The sequence below is a fragment of the Erythrolamprus reginae genome, chromosome 4, assembly GCF_031021105.1.
Source record: "Erythrolamprus reginae isolate rEryReg1 chromosome 4, rEryReg1.hap1, whole genome shotgun sequence".
NCBI lineage: Eukaryota > Metazoa > Chordata > Lepidosauria > Squamata > Dipsadidae > Erythrolamprus > Erythrolamprus reginae.
The window spans coordinates 86,078,152-86,102,917 of NC_091953.1; the positions used below are offsets into that span (position 1 = coordinate 86,078,152).

Genomic DNA, 24,766 nt, shown 5'->3' on the forward strand with positions numbered 1-24,766 from the left:
TGATAGGATTAAAAAGATAGTGTTAGAATAATGTTCAATCTCAACCTACATTTTACAGCCTTCTTTAATGGCAAAGCCAGTAAAATTCTTCAGCTGCAATACATGGACCAGGAGGAATTCACTTCCACTGTCATGCCTGAAAAACAAAGTAACTGTTAACTGCCACTCAAAGACACAAGCCATGAAGGCTTATATAAGGCATATTTTTGTTTTTATATAACTGATATACAGTATCATATATATAATGAATCATACTGTTACAATCACAGCATCATAGTACTATGCATAGTTCCCTCTAAGCTGAGCAGTGAGCAATCGCTCACTTAAAAATCATCATCAACTCAGAGTTTTCCAAACCTGCCCAGAAGCCGAGAGAGAAAGAGTGAGAGGGAAGGAGAGAGAGAGGAAGAGAGGAAGAGAGAGAAACAGATAGAAAAAAGAGAGGAAGGAAAAGAGAAAGAAAAAGAATGGGAGTAAGGAAGAGAGAAAGAAAATCAAAATCTAGTTTGAAACTGGCTCAACTATTTAAGTGGCATTTTGATATTGATAGAGTTGCCCTATTATGAGCTCACTGTTATAGACACACAGTACAGTATTTTATTTTGAAATTCTCTGAGGCAAAACAGGATGGTTTTATTTGTTTGTTTGTTTGTTTGTTTATTTATTTATTTATTATTTCTGTGCCGCCCAGTCCCGAAGGGTCTGCTGCTCAGACACTATACTTCCCCCCCAAAAAAAAAAATTAGAGGGAACACTGGTACTATGTAACTTTAAAATATCAGCAACTTAGAATTACTAATTTAATTTAAAATTCCTCTTCATTTTAGCAGAAGTTGATATAACTAGCAGAGATTATGAGGAATTCTAGTCCATTCTCACAAATCTGGGGAACGGATTCATTTGGCCATTTAAAAACAGTATTTACAGTATGTGATGAACCATAAATTTTGGATGTACTATTCTGGGCTAGAGGAGATCTTCTTTTAGCCCCATATTTTTTTCCCATAAATTAAAACAGTAATGATAAGATAGCCCAGAAGATGTACATTCACTACTCACAAGTGTTCCTTGGTTTGGTTTGGTTTGGTTTGGTTTGGTTTGGTTTGGTTTGGTTTGGTTTGTTTGTATGTATGTATGTATGTATGTATGTATGTACAGTGGAACCTTAAGATACGAACTTAATTGGTGCCGGGGGGAGGTTCGTAAGACGAAAGGTTCATAAGACGAAACATTGTTTCCCATAGGAAACAATGTAAAGTCAATTAATCCGTGCAACCAAAAAAAAAAACCCGCAAAAAAAACCGCTGCCGCACGGCTGTCACCTTTTAAAACAGCCTGGGGGCTTCTCAGCGACCTCCCCAACGCCGGGTTCGGCATTGGGGAGGTCGCCGAGAAGCCCCCAGGCTGTTTTAAAAGGTGACAGCCGGGCTGGGGGGGTTGCTGGGAACATCGGCGCGGGAGGCAGGAGATGATCGGGCGACCGGAGCAGCAACACTGCCGCCGTCACCGCCACGCCCGGCCCGGATTCCCTGGCTGTTTGGCCAGGGAGGCTTGGCCGAAAGGGGCTGGAGACGCAGAGCCGAGCACGCCCCTTCCTCCCCAAAAGCTGGCCTTTTTGTCTGGGAGGGAAGATGACGTGCCAGCGGCACGGGCGAGGGGTGGGAGGCAAATCTCTGCATCTCCAGCCCCTTTCCTCCGAGCCCCGCTGGCCAAGCAGCCAGGGAAGCCGAGCTGGGCGTGGCAGGGAACATTGGCTGGAGACACAGAGATTTGCCTCCCACCCCTCGCCCGTGCCGCCGGCGCGTCATCTTCCCTCCCAGACAAAAAGGCCGGCTTTCGGGGAGGAAGGGGCGTGGTCGGCTCTGCGTCTCCAGCCCCTCACCGCCACGCCCGGCCCGGATTCCCTGGCTGTTTGGCCAGGGAGGCTTGGCCGAAAGGGGCTGGACACGCAGAGCCGAGCACACCCCTTCCTCCCCGAAAGCCGGCCTTTTTGTCTGGGAGGGAAGATGACGCGCCGGCGGCACGGGCGAGGGGTGGGAGGCAAATCTCTGCGTCTCCAGCCCCTTTCCTCCGAGCCCCACCGGCCAAGCAGCCAGGGAAGCCGAGCTGGGCGTGGCAGGGAACATCGGCTGGAGATGCAGAGATTTGCCTCCCACCCCTCGCCCGTGCCGCCGACGCGTCATCTTCCCTCCCAGACAAAAAGGCCGGCTTTCGGGGAGGAAGGGGCGTGCTCGGCTCTGCGTCTCCAGCCCCTTTCGGCCAAGCCTCCCTGGCCAAACAGCCAGGGAATCCGGGCCGGGCGTGGCGGTGACGGCGGCAGTGTTGCTGCTCCGGTCGCCCGATTGTCTCCTGCCTCCCGCGCCGATGTTCCACGCCCGGTTCGGCTTCCCTGGCTGCTTGGCCGGGGGGGCTCGGCCGAAAGGGGTTGGAGACGCAGAGCCAAGCACGCCCCCTCATCCCCGAAGGCCGGCCTTTTTGTCTGGGAGGGAAGATGACGCGCTGGCGGCACAGGGGCGAGGGGCGGGAGGCAAACCTCTGCGGCTCCAGACCCTTTCGGCCGAGCCTCCACGGCCAAGCAGCCAGGGAAGCCGAGCCGGGCGTGGCGGCGACGGCGGCGGCGCTGCTACTCCGGTCACCCGGTCCTCTCCTGCCTCCCGCGCCAATGTTCCCCGCTGCGTCAGGCGCTGCCAGCCCCGAGTCAAACACACCCTCGCCGCCACCACCACCACACCCAGTCACTGCCCGCCCCGTCTTGCTGGAGGTCTAGCCGGAGCCTGAGCCGGGCCCGCTCAGCCGCGCCTCCTCGCCCGCCCAGGATGCTGACCTGCTGCCTCGCCCCACGCCCGTCGCCGCCCCGATCCTGCGCCTCCTCCTTCCCCTTCAGCCAAAAATACAAAGGCAGTCTGCCGCCGCCCACGGGGCAATGGGAAGCTGAAGCCGCCGGCGGTTTCAGCCTCCCTTTGCTGAGCGCTGCTTCACCCTTGCCTGTCATCTTGGCTCAAGCGGAGACCGTCTTTGTGTTTTTGGCTGGGGGAAGGGAGTCAGGAAGGTCTTCCTGCTCCCCCCCCCCAGCAAAAAACACAAAGACGGTCTGCCGCCGCCTGCTTGAGCCAGGATGACAGGCAGGGCGAAGCAGCGTGGAGCAAAGGGAGGCTGAAACCGCGTTGTCTTGGGAGAAGTACTGGTGGGAGACGACAGCTGGGCAGCGGGACTTCTCAGAGGCCTCCGGAACCCGAACTTCCGGGTTCAGTGTTCGGGAGGTCGCCGAGAAGCCCCGCCACCCGGTTGTCACCTTTTAAAACAGCCGGGGGGTTTGCCGTTCGTAAGACGAAAAATGTTCGTAAGAAGAGGCAAAATTTTTCTGAACCCCGGGTTCGTATCTCGGGTTGTTCGTAAGACGAGGGGTTCGTATCTTGAGGTACCACTGTATGTATATATGCATGAATATTATATGTAGAATAGAGCCGAGGTGGTGCAGCAGGTAGAGTGCAGTACTGCAGGCCACTAAAGCTGACTGTAGATCTGTGGGTCAGCGGTTCAGATCTCACCACTGGCTCAAGGTTGACTCAGCCATCCATCCTTCCAAGGTGGGTAAAATGAGGACCCGGATTGTGGGGGCAATATGCTGGCTCTGTTAAAAAGTGCTATTCCAAAAATGTGGTAAGCCGCCCTGAGTCTAAGGGGAAGGGCAGTAAATGAATGAATGAATGAATGAATAAATAAATAGAAAATCGAATAATATAATACGATATAAAATTATAATTATATAATAAAATGTCTGTTTTGGCATATGATTAATACTGACTGAAGCATATATACTCACAGAAATCCAACCTGCATTTTGGGCTCTTCATTAGTGACACCATCATTATAAAGTGATTCTTCAACATCTTCATTTCTATATTGGAATTTTAAAAATTAATACAATAATACTAGCTAACAGGTAGAAAAAACCTCTTCCTCTGCTTTCTATATTATATGACAAACATTTGTAAAATTCAAATTTTAAAGACATTGTTGAATTCTATGGCATGTAATAAGTCCACATGTGATTAACCTAATATCTAAACTTTATTTACTGGCAACTACCACATATGGTTATTTTGCAAAAAAACCTAAACAAAATTAGTATGTTGATGCCCAAATATACAAGGCAAGTATCAAAAGTAATTTTAAACATTGAGGCATGTGCTATTCTCCATTTTAAATAGGAACAGGTACAAAAGCATAAGCTCTTGTGCCTGTACTTGTACCTTTTAACATCCTCAAGGTCCTTTTCAAAAGATTAGATTTTCTATTCAAAGCAAAGTTGCTTATATTCAATCTACAGTACTAATATGTAGTGTTCTGTTCTATTATAACTGAATTTTATTACAAAGTTTTAGTGCTAGAGCACTAAAACATTGCCAGACAAAAGTACACGAATCTAACATTATTAAAATTTCAATGGATCCAACACAATGTTTCCTTATCCCCTCATAAAATGGCAGCTCTTCATTGTAAGCTGCTATTCTTTTCTTCTCTCTTTAATTCATTTATTTTCCTTGTTTAATTTCTATTCATTTTTAAAATGTTAAAATATTTCAAAAATAAATTTTCAAGTGCCTCTTAACTACCATTAAAAGAAAAGAGTTCATATTTTTATGTAGTTTCAATGTTCATAAACAATTTAAAAAATTAAGAACTAAATTTTTAAAAAAACTACTTCATTAAAAGATTTTATTTGCCATTAATCTTATTCAGTAAAAGATAAAAAAGATCTTTATCAAGTATTTTCAAGGGGAATTTTTAAGGGGAATTAAAATTTTAATTATTCGAGGGGAATAATTAAGGGGAATTAAGTATAATTCTGTTTTACATATATTTGCACAACCTGACCTTTTGCTTAAAGCTTCAAACACGCCACTGTCACTAGCCAGTGAATAATTGGACAGACATGCTGAGACTCGCCTGGATCTCCTTTCCAGTCTTCTAGTACTATCTTCACGTAGGGTCACAGCTATAACGTGGAAAACAGTAAAGATAAGTTACACTGAAGGTTTGTTTATTTATTGGATTTATCCTCTTCGTTTAATTTGTAAAGAATAAATAAAGGAAGAATACATAATACTCCCTCTTCCGATCAGTGACAATGACCACCCCAAGTAACTCACCCAATTTCCAAAGCAAAACATAAAGAAAGTATTTACAGTACAGTGTTCCCTCGATTTTCGGGGGGGATGCGTTCTGAGACCACCCGCGAAAGTCGAATTTCCGCGAAGTAGAGATGCAGAAGTAAATACACTATTTTTGGCTATGAACAGTATCCCAAGCCTTCCCTTAACACTTTAAACCCCTAAATTACTATCTATCTATCTATCTATCTATCTATCTATCTATCTATCTATCTATCTATCTATTTATTTATTTATTTATTTATTTATTTAGATTTGTATGCCGCCCCTCTCCGCAGACTCGGGGCGGCTCACAACAAAGTGACTTATCTACCCTTAGCAACCATTTAGATTATTACTCACCATGTTTATTTATTAAAGTTTATTAAAAAAATGTTTTTTAAAGGCAGACAAAAGTTTGGCAATGACATATAACATCATCGGGTGGGAAAAACCATGGTATAGGGGGAAAAACCACAAAGTATTTTTTAATTAATATTTTTGAAAAACCGTGGTATAGACATTCCGCAAAGTTTGAACCCGCGAAAATCGAGGGAACACTGTATATACTATTAGCAATTTAACATGAGTATAGTCCACTGGTATATAAAAGATAATTGGGGGCATTCGATTATATAAACTATCCAACACCTACTCACAATCCTTTATAATTCTGTTTATGATTGTTAACAGACTGATTAATGCTACTTGTATTATTGGCCTGTAACTTCTCCTTTCACTAACGAGAGAAACAAATCTAAAATAACCCATGTCTTGTCTTAGATTTATATTCAGGTTGGCAATGAATGGAAATCAGAGCAAACAGCACAATAATCATTCAGCCAATGACCAAGAGCAAATGACCCAAGGACCCTTAAGCAAGCTACTAATACAAATTATATACGTGCAGCACATTAAGAGAGGGCCAACTAGTGAAAACAAACACCAAAATTATAACTCTGATACAATTTGAAAGTAATTATGTGCATTTGTTTCAATACAATTACAATTATATCAAATGTTTTAAAGCTATCTATCTGTTTTTTAATGAGATAATCATATCAATTAAAATTTTAAATATTTCCATGGTGAATTATTTTGTTGAAAGTTACATGAAAATGCAAAGTATTTTTAAGATCAGTAACAAAACAGTAAACAAACTTTCGATATATTGCACAACGCAAATTTAAAAAATATGTTGTCATTCAGGATGTTCACTTCCTAGTCTAGCCTAGGAAGTCAAGAGTCAGTCCTCTTAGTCAAACTGAACCCTGTCAGCTTCCCATCTTGGCAAAGCCAGCTAACGTTACCAGGAATATATTAATATAGAATTTATTTATGTAAATAACTTTAAATGTAAAGTTTTTGTTTATGATTGCAAGAAAGTTTAAGTATATGAGATAATTTTGTAATACAATTTTACATATTTTGTTTGATTGCCATACAAAATTCTTGTATCTTTATTTTCAGTTTTTAAAAAGAGAGCACTTGGAATCAAATTCTATAATTGTGATATTCTGATATTTGCCTAGGTTAAAGCATAATTGAAGAATTATTATGTGTTTGATTTTCAATTTGCTTTCACAGTTCCCAATCTAGCTTACAGTTTAACTTGCATCATGAACCAAGCCTAATCACTTTAGCTTCTTGGGATCAACTAGCAATTGGCAGGTATGTATGTTTGTTAGATTAGGGGTTTTTTTTGGAGGGGGTGTTATAATGGATTTGTTAGGGTTATACTAGGGTTTTAAATCTACTGTTGATGTTCAACTTCTTTTTATTATTGTACTGTTGTATTGTTTTTTATTGTTGTAAGCTGCCCTGAGTCCTAGGGGATTGAGCTGCATAGAAGTCGAATAAATTAAATTAAATTAATTGGCTAAATGCTAGCCATCTGATCTGACATAAGGGGATGGCAGCTGAAGTTTGAAAACATAACATAGTTAATATCAAATAAGTGAACATGTAACTAATATAGGATAGTGAAATAGAAATGTAAAGAATTAGAATTCCACATTTTTGTTCAGCTGTTCAGGTATTAGAACTTAGGTAGACATTATATTCCTAAATATTTAAGATCCTTAAACACAACAATGACTAACATTAGCTATTAATATTAACCCTTTATGGCTAGGAACCAATAATTCCTAGTTTAAAAAAATAAAATCATAAAAAATATTTTAGTCTTTAAACATGCAGAACAAAACCCAAATTCTACAAATACACATGAGCTTTACAGGCAGAAAGAAAAGAGTAAATCTCGAATCACTTACAGCTTTTTTTCTGTTGTGCCACATGAGGAACAAAATAAAGGAATAATTTAAGTGAAAAGTGGAACCAGTTTGTCAAATCTGACGCTTTCATTTACCACCACCCCCTTCTTCCCCCAGAATTCAGCATCCCCTGAAATTCTGCAACTCAGGGAAAAAAATGAATGTTGAAGTTTAGATCAACAGTACTTTCCAAACTTCATTAATAAGAGTAAACAGTCTATAGTACAATATAAATATTTCTTTTAATTTTTATTCTTTATATACTGTATATGTTCTTTATATATCTTTATTCTTTATCTCAAATAAATATTCTACAAATAATAAATGAAGCACCTAAACTTTATTGTTTTACTCAAAATGTAAAGTAACATCTTTATTTTCCAGAAAAGAACCAATTGTTTCAATGGAACCATTGTAAGTATGTATGTATGTATGTATGTATGTATGTATGTATGTATGTATGTATGTATTTGTTTGTTTTCGTAGATTTCACGGGTACAGGTATGAAGGTCTTGGCATATTTGGGTTTCTTCCCGTGTAGGATTTAGGTCCCACTCATCATCTTCAGGCTGGTGCCTCTGTCCTTGTTCTAGGGCGAACATAGCGAGACCTGAGCTGCCTTCCCTCTATAAATACTGGTGGGTGGGTGTGGTGTGATGGCTCTCCTATGTATCTTGTGACATTCAACCTATACAGTGATCCCTCGATTTGCGCGTTCTCGATTAGCGCGAAACGCTGCAACGCGGTTTTTCAAAAAATATTAATTAAAAAATAAGTCCGCGTTTTTTTTCCTACACCACGGTTTTTCCCGCCCGATGACGTCATACTGATTGCTGATTGGCCAAAATCTCGACCAATCGTTCCAAACGCAAAAAAAAGCTTTGCAACTGTTGGAACTTGTTCAGACTTGTTGGAAGATGCCTCCTAAACGTTGCCCCAAGAAAGCCGGTGAGAGGAAGGAAGGAGGGAAGGAGGGAGGGAGAGAAGGGAAGGAGGGAGGGTTGCCATTGCCATTGCCGCCAGCGCTGCCCCAAGAAAGCCGGTGAGAGGAAGGAAGGAGGGAAGGAGGGAGGGAGGGAGAGAAGGGAAGGAGGGAAGGAGGGAGGGTTGCCATTGCCATTGCCGCCAGCGCTGCCCTGTGGGTAGCGGCGAGGAGCCCGGAAAAATCACCATTGCATTGCCAGCCTCCGAACTTGCGTCACTCCACCTTCTGCGCATGTGCGGCCATGGAACAAAGGGCGCGCATGCGCAGATGGTGTTTTTACTTCCGCATCCAGTATAACGCGGAAATCGGTTAGCGCGGGAGGTCTTGGAACGTAACCCCCGCGCTAACCGAGGGATCACTGTATTGTTTTGTTGATATATGAAAACAAAATATAAATGGCTAAAAAGTAACTTACCACCAGAATTTGGAACATTGATAATTTGCAGCCCTGCTTCATTTCTTGTAGAATATTCATTAGCCTTAAATGTCACATTTTCTTGTCCTTTGTCTTCACCCAAAACAGAGCCCTGAGCTCGAAGTACTTCTGAGGCACCTGTGTATGTTACTTCTTCATACCCTTCTGACTTATGGACTAATGGAGAATCCCGAGAAGCAGATTGGAAGGGAGTGTCCAGGGGAGAACTTGGAGGTGATAGTGAAGAAAGAGATGATCTTGATGATAATGATGCCAAAGACAGAGGAGTATCTAAAGATCTTCGTTGTTTACTGCTAGCTGGGGATCCGACAGACTCATGATACTGTACATCTTTGTTATGAGAATCAACTGAAACTGCATCATATCGCATATGATGACCATATTCAACAGCAATATCACATTTATCATACAGAGGGAGACCATAGATGTCTGTGAAACTAACTGAACTCAGGGAGCCTCTGCTGGATGCCAATGATCCACGGCTGGATGCCAATGATCCTCGACTGCTTCCAGAAGATATTGTCAAAGAACTGGCAGATAAACTGGAATATAACAGACATAAGTAGTAAGTGTGTATTCACAAATAGAGATTCAAAGCATGAGGTTTTTTCCTCTTCATTAGCTAAAACAATAATCAAGATATACAGTGGTACCTCGTGATACGAACCCCTCGTGATACGAAAAAGGGGTTTGGAAATTTTTTGCCTCTTCTTACGAACTTTTTTCGGCTTATGAACCCACCGCAGATCGGCAAATGGTGCTCCGCTGGGCGGCAGCACCCGGCTGTCACCTTTTAAAACAGCCGGGGGGCTTCTCAGCGTTCTCCCGAACGCCGAACCCAGAAGTTCGGGTTCGGGTGGCCACCGAGACGTGCCCGGCTGTTTCAGAAGGTTACAGCCGGGCGGCGGCGCTTGGCGGAGCGCCGTTTTTGCAATCAGCGGCGGCGTTTTCGGCCGATCTGGAGGCTGGAAAGGAGGTGGGGAATCCCAATAGGGAATTCCATGGGCGGAGCTTTGATGTCACAAAGAGAAAGCTAGGCAAGCATTGAGAAATTATGATCTGCAGAGATTTTAGCCAAGCATACTTCCCTGAAATGCTGAAGGAGCTATAGCCATGGAAAGTTCTCAAGGCTGTTTTGAAAACTGTTCCCAGAATCTAAAGACCACAGCTGCTTCTACAATTTAGGGAGGGTAGGTAAGGTATTTCCTTATGCTAGCACACTAGGTAAATTTGCACAATTTAAAGTCTACATACATTAAAAATAATTATCAAATAATAAATGAACAGCTAGCAAAAAGGTAGACATGAAATAACTGGAAGGATTAATCTATTAAACAGGTTAGAGGAATAAATTGAGACATAAAATAATAAAAAAATAAAAAATAAATAAATAAATAAATAATAATAATAATAATAATAATAATAATAATTTAGATTTGAATACCACCCCTCTCTGAAGACTCAGAGCAGCTCACAACAAACAATATGCAGTGTACAAATCCAATGTTTAAAAAGCAGTTTTAAAAAACCCTTATAATAAAAAGCAATCATACAAACCAAACAAACCATATATAAATCATAAAAGCTGAAGGGTATATCAATTTCCCTGGCGGTTTTCAGGAGCTTACAAAAGGCAAGGAGGGTGGGGGCAGTCCTGATCTCCAGGGTGGGGGGAGTTGATTCCAGAGGGCCGGGGCCACCACAGAGGCTCTTCCCCTGGATCCTGCCAGATGGCATTGCTTAGTCCAGCGTTTCCCAACCGGTGTGCCGACACCGCCAGGTGTGCCGCGGCTCCTGCCCGATGCCGCGGTTTCTGGCGCTCTCCTGCTGGGCCCCAAAGAAGGAAGGCAGGAAGAAGGAGAGCTTCATTCTTCGCGCCTTTTTCCCGCCTTCCTTCTTTGGGGCCCAGCAGGAGAACGCCAGAAACCGCGGCATCGAGCAGGAACCGGGAGGTCGGAGGCACCGGCACGGCAGCGCCCCGCCCAGCTGGAGTTTCCCTGTCGGCGGCGGCACACCTGGCCGTGTCGTCGTCGGCAAGTGTCCTTTGGGGCCCGGCTGGAGGGCACTGGCGGTGGGAGCGGGGGGGGCGCTGCAGCGGCGCAGGCAGTCGCGGGGAGATGGTGGGGGGCGGGGGGGCGGCTGCAGCGGCCCAGGGCACAGTTCCCTGTAGGCTTTTCCAGGGGCGCGCAGGGAGCCGCAGCCACCCGCCCGCCTGCCGGATTTCCCTCCGCGCGGCTGGGGAGGTGGATTCGCCGCCCCCGCCAGCCTGATCTCCCTCCAGTGGCTGGTGACGCAGATCTACCGCCCTCGCCAGCCTGATCTCCCTCCGTGGGGGGGTGGGGGGCGACGAACCGACGACCGGGGGCTGTCCGTCCATGTTGGGTGGTGCAGGGCAGGCACAGGCAGCCCCAAGGGAGAACAAGGGAGGGAGAGAAAGGAAAGAGAGAGAAAGGGAGGGAGAGAAAATTGAATGAAGGAGGGAGAGAAAGAAAGAGTAAGAAGTAGAAAGGATAGAGAAAAAGGAAGAGAAAGGGAGGGGGAGAAAGGAAAGAGGGAGGAAGGGGGGAGAGAAAGAAGATATGAAGGAGGGAGAAAAAGAAAGAGAGATAGGAAGGAAAGAGGGAGAGAAAGGAATGAGAGAGAAAGGGAGGGAGAGAAAGGGAATGAAAGAGGGAGAAGGGGTGAGAGATAGAAAGGATAGACAGAAAGGGAGAGAAAGGAAAGAGAGAAAGGGAGGGAGAGGAAGGAAAGAGAGATGAGAGAGGAAAGAGGAGACAAAAAGAGAGGAAGGAAGGAAGAGAGAAAGAAAGAGGGATGGAGAGAGAAAGGAAGGAAGAGAGAGAAAGAGGGAGTGAGAGAGAAATAGAGCGAAAGGGAGGAAGAGAGATTTTTTTTGTCCAAACTTTTTTTAGCGCCCCCCCCCCCCCCCCCCCCATGTTCCCCAGGATTTTGAAAATATGAAAAATGTGCCACGGCTCCAAAAAGGTTGGGAAACACTGGCTTAGTCAACGGGACCAGGAGAAGGCCAACTCTGTGGGACCTAATTGGTCGCTGGGATTCGTGCGGCAGAAGGCGGTCCCGAAAGTATTCTGGTCCAACGCCCTGTAGAGCTTTATAGGTCATAACCAACACTTTGAATTGTGACTGGAAATTGATCGGCAGCCAGTGTTGACGAGACAAGGGCATATCTAGGGAAGCCCATGATTGCTCTCGCGGCTGCATTCTGCACAATCTGAAGTTTCCGAACACTTTTCAAAGGTAGCCCCATATAGAGAGCGTTGCAGTAGTTGAACCTCGAGGTGATGAGGGCATGAGTGACTGTGAGCAGAGACTCCCTGTCCAGATAGGGCCACAACTGGTGCACCAGGTGAACCTGGGCAAACGCCCTCCTTGCCGCAGCCGAAAGATGGTGCTCTAATGTTAGCTGTGGATCAAGGAGGACGCCCAAGTTGCGGAGCCTCTCCAAGGGGGTTAATAACCCCCCCTCCCCCAGGGTAATGGACGGACAGATGGAATTGTCCTTGGGAGTCAAAAGCCACAGCCACTTCGTCTTGTCAGGGTTGAGTTTAGTTCTATTTTGAGGGGAAAGGGGATGTAGGAATACTTGAACAAACATAATACATAGATCCTATAGACACTCCATAAGTAAAAATCTACTGTGAGATAGTGTAGTGTCTTTCTTCATTTTTATGATCTGCCCTTTCAACATATACAGATAGTCTTCGACTTACAACAGTCATTTAGTGACCAAAGTTACAACGGCACTGAAAAATGTGACTTATGATCATTTTTCATAGTTACAACCTTTGCAACATGCCCATGATCATGAGATCAAAATTCAGATGCCTGGCAATTGGTTTATATTTATGACTTCTTCTAGTCCCAGGATCATGTGATTAGCTTTTGTGACCTTCTGACAAGCGGAGTCAATAGGGAAGCCAGATTCACTTAACAAGCAGGTTACTAATTTATCAATTGCAGCAAAGAAATTTGTACAATGGGGCAAAAATCACTTAACAAATGTCTCACTTAACAACATAGATTTTGGGCTCAATTGTGATCGTAAGTTGAAGACTACTTGTTAGGAAGATAAAGGACAATATGACATAACGGATAATTCTACAGTCTATTCTGCTGAGGTAAACCAAAGTATTTTTAGAAACAATGAGAAATTAATTATATTGGTAGAGTCTTATTATTTCCTTCTAACATGCCAGTCAATTTCTCTCATATACTAACCTTTTCAATTGTGAGCATAAATAGGAACTTAAACGAGTTGCTTCTTCCAATTGCATAAGCAAACAATTCTTCTTCTCTTGTAAAAGTATCCTGAAATAAAGCAAATTTTTCCTTACTATAATTATTGTATAATGTACCTCTTATTTAGAAAACTATTTAGCAGATAACTGACAGGCTTTTATAAACGGTGTCCTAATTTTGAATGGTTTAATACTGGGATAGTCAGATATTGTTTGATGGTGTTAAAGTTGTAGCAGAACGTAAGCTGTTTATAAAGAAGCATTTTGCAACTGACTGATGCAAATTTTCTTAGTGCTGGTAGTGTTCAACTGGTGCTCCAGATGTTTTTGGATTGCCTAGTGTTATTGTACTGTCTTTTTCTTTTCCAACAATCATTCTACTTCTAATTGCAGATATTAGTGTTTTCTGATTTTCTCCAGTTCTTTCTCTTCTACCCTGGTGTTTCTGGGTGCTTCAATATCCATTATCCATATTTTTTTCTCTTTTTATTTACAATTGTTAAGCCTTGTAGTTGTGTGGCAGACGTTTATCTGTTTGAAACCTGAAGTAGTAGAGCAACCTTAGCTTGTAAGTTTTTTTATTACTCTCTCTCTTTTGTGATCCCACTAGTTCTTACCTACAGAGAAGTGGCATTCATCGGAGATATTCCAGTGTGCCATTGTTGCTACTTTGTCATGCTTGTTGTTTGTAATCAGTCTTATGCGTTCTTCTTGCAACAGCTAAAAGTGACGGCATTTACTATCTTTTTGATTCTGGCTTTGTATGTTTTTATTGTTAAAGAATGGTGTGTGTAACCAGAATTAGCCTCTCTCCTTTGCCTCTTTCTGTAACCTTCATTGACATGTCTTCATTTGGTCTTTCTCGTAAGCCAGTTCGGTCTCGCCAGTACTCAGTAAACCTTCATAGTATACTAGCTTCAGTGCAATGTCTTTGCTGACCTTTAGATATTTTTCCAATGCCTTTCTTCTTCTTTAAGTATCTGGTGTAGTTGCAAAATTCCATGTCCACCTATGATCTTTGCCAAATAGAGTCTGTCAACATTGTTATAAGGGTGAAGAAGATGATTCTCTGTCATTATTTCACTAGTCTCCCTATCCAGGACTTCTAATTCAGCTGTGTGGAATTGCCCAAGTGTTAATAGTGCATTGCCAATGCACTGCATTTAGATAAATAATGATTATGTACTACAATTGAGGTATACTACATCACAAAAAAATACAAGAAGATAGAGCAAGGATAGCATCAAAGATCTCTTTACTATTGGTTTTGGCAAGCAGGACAATAAAATGATGACATCAGCAAAACAAGAGGGTTATTTTTCCATTTTTATTTTCTGGGGTATTTAGGGTGACAAAGGTATAAAAAATTGATATATTTTTTCTTTAGTAGAACAATTAGTACACAATACAAAGTTGTGCAAAGGCCTCTAGGCCACAGCTGATATCTGCTGTTGTGCCACCCTTGAGTAGCACAACTCGATCCAAACTAAGGATGAAAAATCACCAGCCTTAAGACCCAACTTGGTCTTCTTAGGGTTGATATTAAACCTGTTATTTTGTATCAAGATTCCACTGTCTTCATGCACTGAGACAGAGTTTCCACAGTCCCATTTGGCCATCTGTAATTAATAGAGTATTGATAGTATTCTATCCTATGATATTGAATTACTTCAGCCAGTGGTTTCATATACAAGTTAAACAGGAATGTGGGGAAAAATCATTATTGAAGCATTCCATGTAACAGAAGTCATAGGACATGATCTCGCTCCCCCCCCCCCCCAAAATTAATACAGATTGGAAATTATTCTGGTTTTGGAAGAATGAGAATCAGCACTCAATGTACTCCCAACTGCTAATTCCTGGAGCAGCTTCAAAAGGATACCATGGTGCTTAAGACCACTGAGAGAGCAAGGAGAACAAAGATGGATATATTACATCCACAAGTGCAACCAATAACTCATACCCAGGCCTACAACCAGTGATGGGGTACCAAACTTTTTACTACCACACTATGGACGTGACTTATGCAGAACGCCCTGTATTTTCTTGCAACATCTTTCAGTACAAATTGGGTGCTCTGTGGTGTAGCTCCATTTTCGCTAACCCACTGCATTCCCCCCCGTCCGGGCAGTAGCCCAACCCTGCCTACAACCCAATTAGAAGAAGTGCATAAACTTCTGCATGGTTGATATCTACTAAATGATATTATTGTCTTCATTAAGCATCTATTGACAGGTATGTTACAAAAACAATACATTCTCAACCTTTCAGCAGCACCATGAGAAGAAGTAGCCTGAGCCTGCTGGATTTGTTCCTCCAAGCGTCTTTTTTCCTGCTCTATGTGTTTCAGTTTTTCTGGTGAATGCTGCTGTTGACTTATAAGCTGCAGTTCTTGTAAAAGAGCCTCTTTTTCTTTAATAAGCTGAAGATGATCAATATCAGCCTCCACCATTCCTGGCCAAGATTCCTGGTCTTGTAAAGCCAACTGTTGCTGGATTCTGAGAACTCTTAATTGAAAGGAATATGAAAAGTCAATATATCAACAAGTAACATCTCCCCTCCAAATATCTACAGCCAGCTTCCTGCCATTCCCCCTTTAATCCCGGCCATCTCGGGCTTTTCTGGGCTGCCAGAGGAGCCTTTCGGTGGCACTTAAGGAGGCTTTGTCAGTCCAGAGCGAATGAAGCATTTTTCTTTCTCTGGGTGCTTGGAGAGGGAATAAACCTCTGCCAGCGCCCAGAGAAAAGAAAGGCTCCTTTTGCTCTGGCCAGCTTGTAGATGGAATAAACCACTTCGCTGTGGTGACTCCCTCGCACTGCCTCTCATACATCAAGCGCGAGGTTGCCTCCCAGAGCATCTGGGCGCAGAAAGGCAAAAGGAGGTGCTTCGCCCCAGCCGGATCAACTCAGCTTCAGCCAAACTGAGGAGTCACCACAGTGAAGGAAAGGCACTGGCTACAAAGCGAGCGAGCGAGAGGAGAGGGGAGCCCTTCAGCATGGGAAGGAAGAGGAAGCAGGTAGCAGCAGCAGCCACCTTTCAGTCAAAGGAGTGGGTTTCTCTCTCTCTGGTGCTGTGTATGGGAGGCAGCCTCGTGCCAGGTGTGTGTGAGGCGCGTGCTCCTCCTCGCTGCCTCAGAGTCCCTCTTTTTTTTTTAAGCCTTAAAGTTTTGGATTTTTTTGATTCCCCTCACCTCACCTTCTTCCTTCGGCAGCGACTTTCCTCCCCCTCTTCTTTCTCCTTCTCCTCCCACCCAAATTCTGAGCTTTTATTTCTTTCCTAATGGATTTGCATGCATTATTTGCTTTTACATTGATTTCAATGGGAAAAATGGCTTCTACTTTTCTACTTAAGAACCTGGTCACGGAATGAATTAAGTTCTTAAGTAGAGGTACCACTGTAGTTAAAAGGTGTAGAGGTATCTTCAGAATTTGATGTCTTCTTAAACACATCAATATTACTATCTCTGAAATCCTTATTTGAATTTCCACTTCTCTCTGTGTGATTTTTAGACTCCAAACAATTTGCAACTGGAATTTAAAATTTTGATGTTACGACTGGACCAAGGCAGGAGCAGGAATAACAGGAAGCAGCGTTTCTGAACATGATGGTAATGTGCAAACATGCTATGAGAAAGAAATCTGCTTCATAATGTTTTTTTGCTAAGCACTAAACACTGCCAGTTCTTCTATCATTTAGAAACAAAATTCTGTATCACAAATGGCCAACTAGATTAAGATTAAGCTGGAAATGTTATTAATATTGTAAGTAGCAGCACATTTATCACAATATTAAAATGTTGAAAGGCTAAGAATGAATATAGACAGATAAACGCTGTGAGCTTTTATATATTAATATATCTGTGTCAAGAAAGCAGTAACAACACAACAGTTATTTGTAGTATTTATCCAGTTTCAACAAGCTCAAACTCAATCCAGACAAGACGGAGTGACTGTGGGTTTTGCCTCCCAAGGACAATTCCATCTGTCCGTCCATTACCCTGGAGAGGGGGAATTATTGACCCCCTCAGAGAGAGTTCGCAACTTGGGCGTCCCCCTCAATCCACAGCTAACATTGGAACACCATTGCGGCCCTACTTGGACAGGGAGTCATTGCTCACAGTTACTCATACCCTTATCACCTCGAAGTTCAATTACTGCAATGCTCTCTACATGGGGCTACCTTTGAAAAGTGTTTGGAAACTTCAGATCGTGCAGAATGCGGCCGCGAGAGCTATCGTGAGGCTTCCTAGATTCGCCCATGTTTCTACAACACTCTGTAGACTGCACTGGCTGCCGATCAGTTTCCGGTCACAATTCAAAGTGTTGGTAATGACCTTTAAAGCTCTACATGGCATTAGACCAGAATTCCTCCGGAACCGCCTTCTACCGCATGAATCCCAGCAGCCGATAATGTCCCACAGAGTTGGCCTTCTCCGAGTCCTGTCAACCAAACAATGTCGTTTGGCGGGCCCCAGGGGAAGAGCCTTCTCTGTGGTGGCCCTGGCCCTCTGGAACCAATTCCCCCCGGAGATTAGAACGGCCCCCACCCTCGTCTTTCGCAAATTACTTAAGACCCACCTTTATCGCTAGGCATGGGGGAGTTAAGTTATCCTTTCCCCCTAGGCTATTACAAGTTATGCATGGTATGTTTGTGTTTATGTTTGGTTTTTTATAATAAGGGTTTTTTAGTTGTTTTTATTAATTGGATTATTCATGTTGTTGTACCACTGTTGTTAGCCGCCCCGAGTCTGCGGAGAGGGGCGGCATACAAATCCAATTAATAATAATAATAATAATAATAATAATAATAATAATAATAATAATAATAATAATAATGTGCTGTATGGTTTTTAATTGTTGGGATTTTATATATCTTTTTATTATTAGATTTGTTCTATTGCTATACTGTACTGCTTTTTATCACTGTTGTGAGCCACCCCGAGTCTTCAGAGAGGGGCGGCATACAAATCTAATAAATAATAATAATAATAATAATAATAATAATTATTATTATTATTATTATTATTATTATTCATATCAAAGGCTTTTTAATACATAGGGCTTTCTGTTTCTTAGATATTTTACCATTGGCATCATTATGACAAACGGAAAAGAGAGCTCTCATATTTTATTTCTCTTTTTTAAACAAGATAATGTATAATTTTTAGATTCCATTTACATTCTGAAATGGATAATAACAAAGCATCCTTACATTTTGTGACTACCGTGTTTCCTCAAAAATAAGACCCGTCTTATATTTTTTTGAACCCTGAAATAAGTGCTTGGTCTTATTGCCATGCACTCAAAAGCCCGATTGGGCTTATTATCAGGGGCTGTTTTATTTTGGAAGAAATAGGTTGCCATATTAAGTAGGTTGTCCAGTGAAAAGTACTCACAGACAAAAATATATTTATATAAGAATCCACCAACTGAAATAGGTAACATATATACTTGGTTCTCTTGTCACTTTAGCTATATGAGGAGTCTGATTAAAATAATTTAAATATATTGTAACACTTTAATTTTGTCAACTTCAGTTTTAAACCAAATGCAGCACATTCTATACCCACACTGTATAACTTTAATAAGGTTTCATGAGCAAAGTTAGACTGAACACAGAAATACTTTATGGAGACAAAAGCTGTACAGAATGCCAATAAGCTAATAGAAAGGAATGCGTGATAAATAAAGAATGTGACCACTGACATAATCTAGGAGAAACAAATGTGTCTTAGCTCTTTGATTTAAAGTTTTAAAATCATGTTACATATATATAAGAATAAAATCTGTGAACAGATGAAAGAGACAAATAAAGAATTACAATTAGGAATAATATTTTTCCTAAACACCATATATATGATTGTGTTATAAAGAAAAATATCACCAGGCTTACAAAATAAACAAATATTTATACTAGTAATTTTGTATAAATCTTCATTTACTTTTCATACTTAAACCTCAAATGAGTCCTATTTTATTCTTTTTGCAATTTTCCAGCTTAAGGACTTTGGAAACTAAACAGAGAATGTATTTCTCTGTCAACCTGATACTTCAATGTTAACTGGAATTGTAAGTGGTTCTTATATTATTTTCTTAGATACATGCTTCTGGAATGGGTGATGTAAATTCAACAGGTATAAAGTTACCAATATATTTATAAAGGAATGAAGTGAATGTAGCAGCATCTACCATAGCTTAAAGGTATGAAAACATTATGTCTAATAGATGCATTGGAATATGCTATCTTGTCCACCAGGCCAACTGAGTAATTTTCTAACAAAATATAGTTAAAGATAAAGGTTTCACTGTCTAGTACTGTCCAATTTTAGATGAGGTGCTCATCTCCATTTCTTGGGACAGCGTTGTCCAAACATATTTTCTGTGGTCATGTTGCCAGCATGCTTATACGCCAAAGCACAGGGAACACCATTACTTCCACCAAAGTGATATATACTTCTCAAAAAAATAAGGGGAACACTCAATCCTAAATCTGAATCAATGAAATATTCTCACTGAATATTTTGTTCTGTACAAAGTTGAATGTCAGAACAGCATGTGAAATTGATTGTCAATCAGTGCTGCTTCCTAAGTAGACAGTTTGATTTCATAGATGTTTGATTTACTTGGAGTTATGTTGTGTTGTTTAAGTATTCCCTTTATTTTTTTCAGCAGTGTATATTAATCTACTCTCATTTGTCTGGTTTTGAACTGCTATGTGGGTAGGAGCTGGGGCAGGAACATCCCATTGTGTGATTCTTGGGTCTCAAACCTAGGCTGTCAAGATTTCCAGCTGACAAGCTCAGCATCTTTAACCACTGACCAATCATGTCCCATCAACAAAATATAACTGGTGCCTATTTAATGTCTATCCTTGCTTTTGGGTTTGTAATATGAGATTTTCACATTCCCGAATTACAACTTGCTTAGCTCATATTTATTTCATCTATCAAGATCTATAGAGATCTGTTATCTCAAAAATTATACCCAACATCACTTTAATTTTACATTATATTTAATTCATTAAAGTATTATTTCTTGTAACATAAAAGCTTTGCTAAACCAATGAATTAGAATATAATTTCTTTTATATATTTCTTTATATATATTTTATGTATTTCTTTTATGTATAACTTTTAATTTGCTTAATTTACAATGTGCACTGCTTCAATATTGGATAGTTATTTAGTGGCTCTCCAAATGATTAAAAAATGCTAAATATTTAGTCACACATATGTAAAATCCCAACCAAGTGATAGCTACTAACAGAATATTTTCAATGTTAAAAATAGCAACTTAATATATTCACCTTTTTTTGGTCTCTTCATACTGCCAAATCAGTTTCATTTTGTCTAGATGTGTGTTTGTTGTATCTTCCAATCCAAACTTTTGTGAAGAAAAGAAAAATAAGAAATTTAACAATACTTATTAGAACATGAGAATAAATGAATTATGAAGAAAGATACAAATTATTATTACTTCATATTAATCAGCACAGAAGATTTAGTTGAAATAATTTATTTATTTAATTTATTTATTTATTAAATTTGTATGCCGCCCCTCTCCGTAGACTCGGGGTGGTTCACAACAGTAATAGAAAAACAATGTACAATACAAATCTAATAATTAAAACTAAAAACCCATGATTTAAGAAAACATACACACAGCATACCATACATAAACAGTATAGGCCTGGGGAAGTTATCTCAGTTCCTCCATGCCTGATGGGTTTTAAGGAGCTTACGAAAGACCAGGAGGGTGGGGGCAGTTCTAATCTCTGGGGGGAGCTGGTTCCAGAGGATTGGGGCCGCCACGGAGAAGGCTCTTCCCCTGGGCCCTGCCAAACGACGTTGTTTAGTCGACGGGGCCCGGAGAAGGCCAACTCTGTGGGACCTAATTGGTCGCTGGGATTCGTGTGGCAGAAGGCGGTCCGATGCCATGAAGGGCTTTATAGGTCATAACCAACACTTTGAATTGTGACCGGAAATTGATCGGCAACCAATGCAGACTGTGGAGTGTTGAAGTAACATGGGCATACCTTGGGAAGCCCATGATTGCTCTCGCAGATGCATTCTGCACGATCTGAAGTTTCCGAACACTTTTCAAAGGTAGCCCCATGTAGAGAGCATTACAGTAGTCGAATCTTGAGGTGATGAGGGGATGAGTGACTGTGAGCAGTGAGTCCCGATCCAAATAGGGCTGCAACTGGTGCACCAGGCAAACCTGGGCAAACGTCCCTCTCACCACAGCTGAAAGATGGTTCTCTAATGTGAGCTGTGGATCGAGGAGGACGCCCAGATTCCGTACCCTCTTTGAGGGGGTCAATAATTCCCCCCCCCCCCCCAGGGTTATGGATGGACAGGTGGGATTGTCCTTGGGAGGCAAAACCCACAGCCACTCCGTCTTATCCGGGTTGAGTTTGAGTCTGTTGACACCCATCCAGGCCCCAACAGCCTCCAGGCACCGGCACATCACTTCCACTACATCGTTGACTGGACATGGGGTGGAGATGTACAACTGGGTATCATCTGCGTACTGATGATACCTCAACCCATGCCTCTGGATGATCTCACCCAGCGGTTTCATGTAGATATTGAATAGCAGGGGGGAGAGGACCGACCCCTGAGGCACCCCACAAGGGAGTAACCTTGAGGTCGACCTCTGACCCCCCACTAACACCGACTGCGACCGACCAGAGAAGTAGGAGGAGAACCACTGAAGAACAGTGCCTCCCACTCCCAACCCCTCCAGCCGGCGCAGAAGGATACCGCTGGTATCGAACACCGCTGAGAGGTCAAGAAGCACCAGGACAGAGGATAAACCCCTGTCCCGGGCCTGCCAGAGATCATCCATCAACGCGACCAAAGCAGTTTCCGTGCTGTAGCCGGGCCTGAATCCTGACTGCTGAGGACCTAGATAATCGGCTTCTTCCAAGGACCGTTGGAGTTGGAGCGCCACCACCTTCTCAACAACCTTCCCCATAAAGGGAAGGTTGGATATTGGCTGATAGTTGTTGAGAATGGCTGGGTCCAGGGAAGGCTTCTTGAGGAGGGGGCACACAAGTGCCTCCTTGTAGGGATCTGGAAAGGACCCCCTCCCCAAAGAAGCGTTGACAATCTCCTGGACCCAGCTCCGTGTCACCTCCCTGCTGGTGGAGACCAGCCAGGAGGGACACAGATCCAGTAAGCAGGTGGCGGAACTCACAGCTCCAATGGCCTTGTCCACTTCATCAGGTGTCACCAGTTCTTCCCAGACAGGTGGACAAGTACGTGCCCCAGTCACCTCAACTGACTCGTCAGTCGACTCTGTTCTCCAATTGGAGTCAAGGTCCGCCCGGATCTGAGCGATTTTATCAGCGAAAAACATGTTAAAATCCTCAGCACTACTCCGTAAGGGCTCCCCAACTCCCCCCTGGTTAAGAAGGGAGCGGGTCACCCTAAACAGAGCAGCCGGGCGGGATTCCACTGATGCAATCAAGGTGGCATGATACGCGCATCTTGCCGCCTTGAGCGCCACTTTGTAAGTCTTAATATGAGCTCTTACAAGTGTTCGATCGGATTCAGACTTACTCTTCCTCCATCGCTTCTCTAGACGTCTCTTCTGGCATTTCAACTCCCGGAGCTCCTCGTTGAACCATGGAGCTCTACGGGTCTAGTGCCGCTAGACAGATACATTGTAAAAAAGGGTCTGTGTTTGATGCTAGAATCCTTGACTTTGAAAGACACTAAATTTGAGCACATACATTTAGTCTGAATTTACCCCAAAAGATCAATGATAATGAGAACATAGCTTAACAAGATCTCAGAACAGGAGTATGAATAACAGAATATGATGTAATATAGCGGTAAAAAAAAGCAAAGCAATTTTACATCATATCCATAAAAATATAATATCCAAATCATGGCAACAATCCTAATCCTTTAAAATTGGATATTCCTAATCCTTTAAAAAGGATTCAGATAAATTGTGCCTGATAAGAATGATTGTGGAAAGTAAGTGATATAAAGGGACATAACTGGGTATGTTTAGCCTTGAGAAAAGATGATTGATAAGAAATGAAAATATGCCACAGAAATGTCAAACCTGTTCTCTTTCATTCCTGAGAAATCAGAAAAAAGGACTATAAATTATAGAAATATAACGGAATGTTAGAGGGGGGGAAATCTAACAGTACAAACAGCTTGACAATGTAACTACGGTAATTAAACAGAAAAGAGTTTAAGTACATAAAGAAGGTTCCCTTCATTCAATCTATTCAAATGGTAGCCAAATACCTCCTACATGATTTGGATCTACTTGGAGAGAATTACCTCAATAGCCGTTTATTACTAATAGGTTATGACTTGAACTGTGAAAGAATAACTCCTAATTAATATATACAACGGCTGTAGTCAAGATAGAGGTTGTGGCTGTGCAACTGAAGCCTTGCCTATCTTTATATATGTTGTATATGTGCTTCTAAAACAGCAGCTTTGATCATGCAATCATATTTATTGTGACTTTTGTTTATGCTACCCTATCAAGATTGGAAGATATTGAGAGACTTGGCCCATAATCACCAAGTGTCAGACGGATAACATCATCATCATCATCATCATCATCACCACTACACATTGATATCTGTACTATTTATAGTATACTCTGAAGTTATAGTATAAATGTTGCCTTAGTGAACTGTCACAGTTATACTCACTTTCTCAATACAAATTATAATTTTAAAATAGTTGCTATTACTATAGCAAAGGGATATCTGTATTTTTAGAGAAATCCACCCTCCCCATAGTATTCTGTTCCCGGGCTTTCAGATTGAAACAAATGGCTAGAACCCACTATTTAAGCTTTGAATTACACTCTTTATTAGAAAAAAACAGCATTAGAAGAAGAAAACAGATTTTAAAATGTCCAGGGAGGATTTTTCTCTGCTGCGAAGTTATCAGATTAGTTTCCGGAAAGGCGCCAACTTCGGCCTAATGGCATTCCAGCAAGATAAGACAGGGATTGAAGCATAGAGGATAAAAGTCATCTTGCCAATTTCTAACAGGCATGCAGCATCTGGCAAAGGGTTTTAGCAAGGCACAAATCTATTTTTTAGGGGAGCATTTTCAAGCACCTCACCTCTAACACACCATCCATGAGGCAATGTTGAAACCCCACCCAGAATTTCCTAAAATCCTTTGCTTTTATACTTGCTGGGAGTGGCATCAAACCCCCTAGAGTTAAAGGTGCAAACTTATTTCCTTTTACCATACAAATGTTGCTGTCTGCTTTGTAACCTCCTAAATTTAGCATCTAAGAGTGGCTCATCCACTCTAATGTCTCCATCATTTGAGTCCGACCAATCCCTCATTGACATATCTGCCCCTTCTGGTGGTTCCTCGGGTTCATCCAGTTCTATTTCTCCATCACTCTCTGCACCAGCTGGCAATCCCACAGGCCCAGGGTATCCAGAGGGGCCTGGCTCATCTTCCTCAGAATCTGACATTACCAGAGGTGGACAAGGAGTGCACATAGGTATTCAATAATTAAGACAAAATTAAACCTCTTTGGCATATTAAGCAATCATTCAATTTCAATTCCCTAAAAGATTTATCCATGTATTGTCTCTGGGTAGATTTAAAGATCACCAAAATTACTAGAAGTTCAGAGATCCAACATAGGAAGCAT

General features: G+C 42.1%; 1 protein-coding gene across 4 annotated transcripts in view; it reads right to left on the reverse strand.

Moving 5' to 3' along the window:
- The window catches only part of WWC3 (WWC family member 3), a 108,989-nt gene that overhangs the window by 24,838 nt on the left and 59,385 nt on the right, over positions 1-24,766 (reverse strand). For 3 of the 4 annotated variants that reach the window (XM_070750835.1, XM_070750832.1, XM_070750833.1), the window contains exons 8-14: positions 20,412-20,488; positions 15,371-15,613; positions 13,087-13,176; positions 8,827-9,389; positions 4,879-4,999; positions 3,824-3,898; positions 50-136 (exon numbers count right to left, since the gene is read on the reverse strand). In XM_070750835.1, coding sequence (XP_070606936.1) covers positions 50-136; positions 3,824-3,898; positions 4,879-4,999; positions 8,827-9,389; positions 13,087-13,176; positions 15,371-15,613; positions 20,412-20,488 — 1,256 coding nt within the window. The remainder of the gene's footprint in view (positions 1-49; positions 137-3,823; positions 3,899-4,878; positions 5,000-8,826; positions 9,390-13,086; positions 13,177-15,370; positions 15,614-20,411; positions 20,489-24,766) is intronic. The other variant, XM_070750834.1, reaches the window with a different exon arrangement.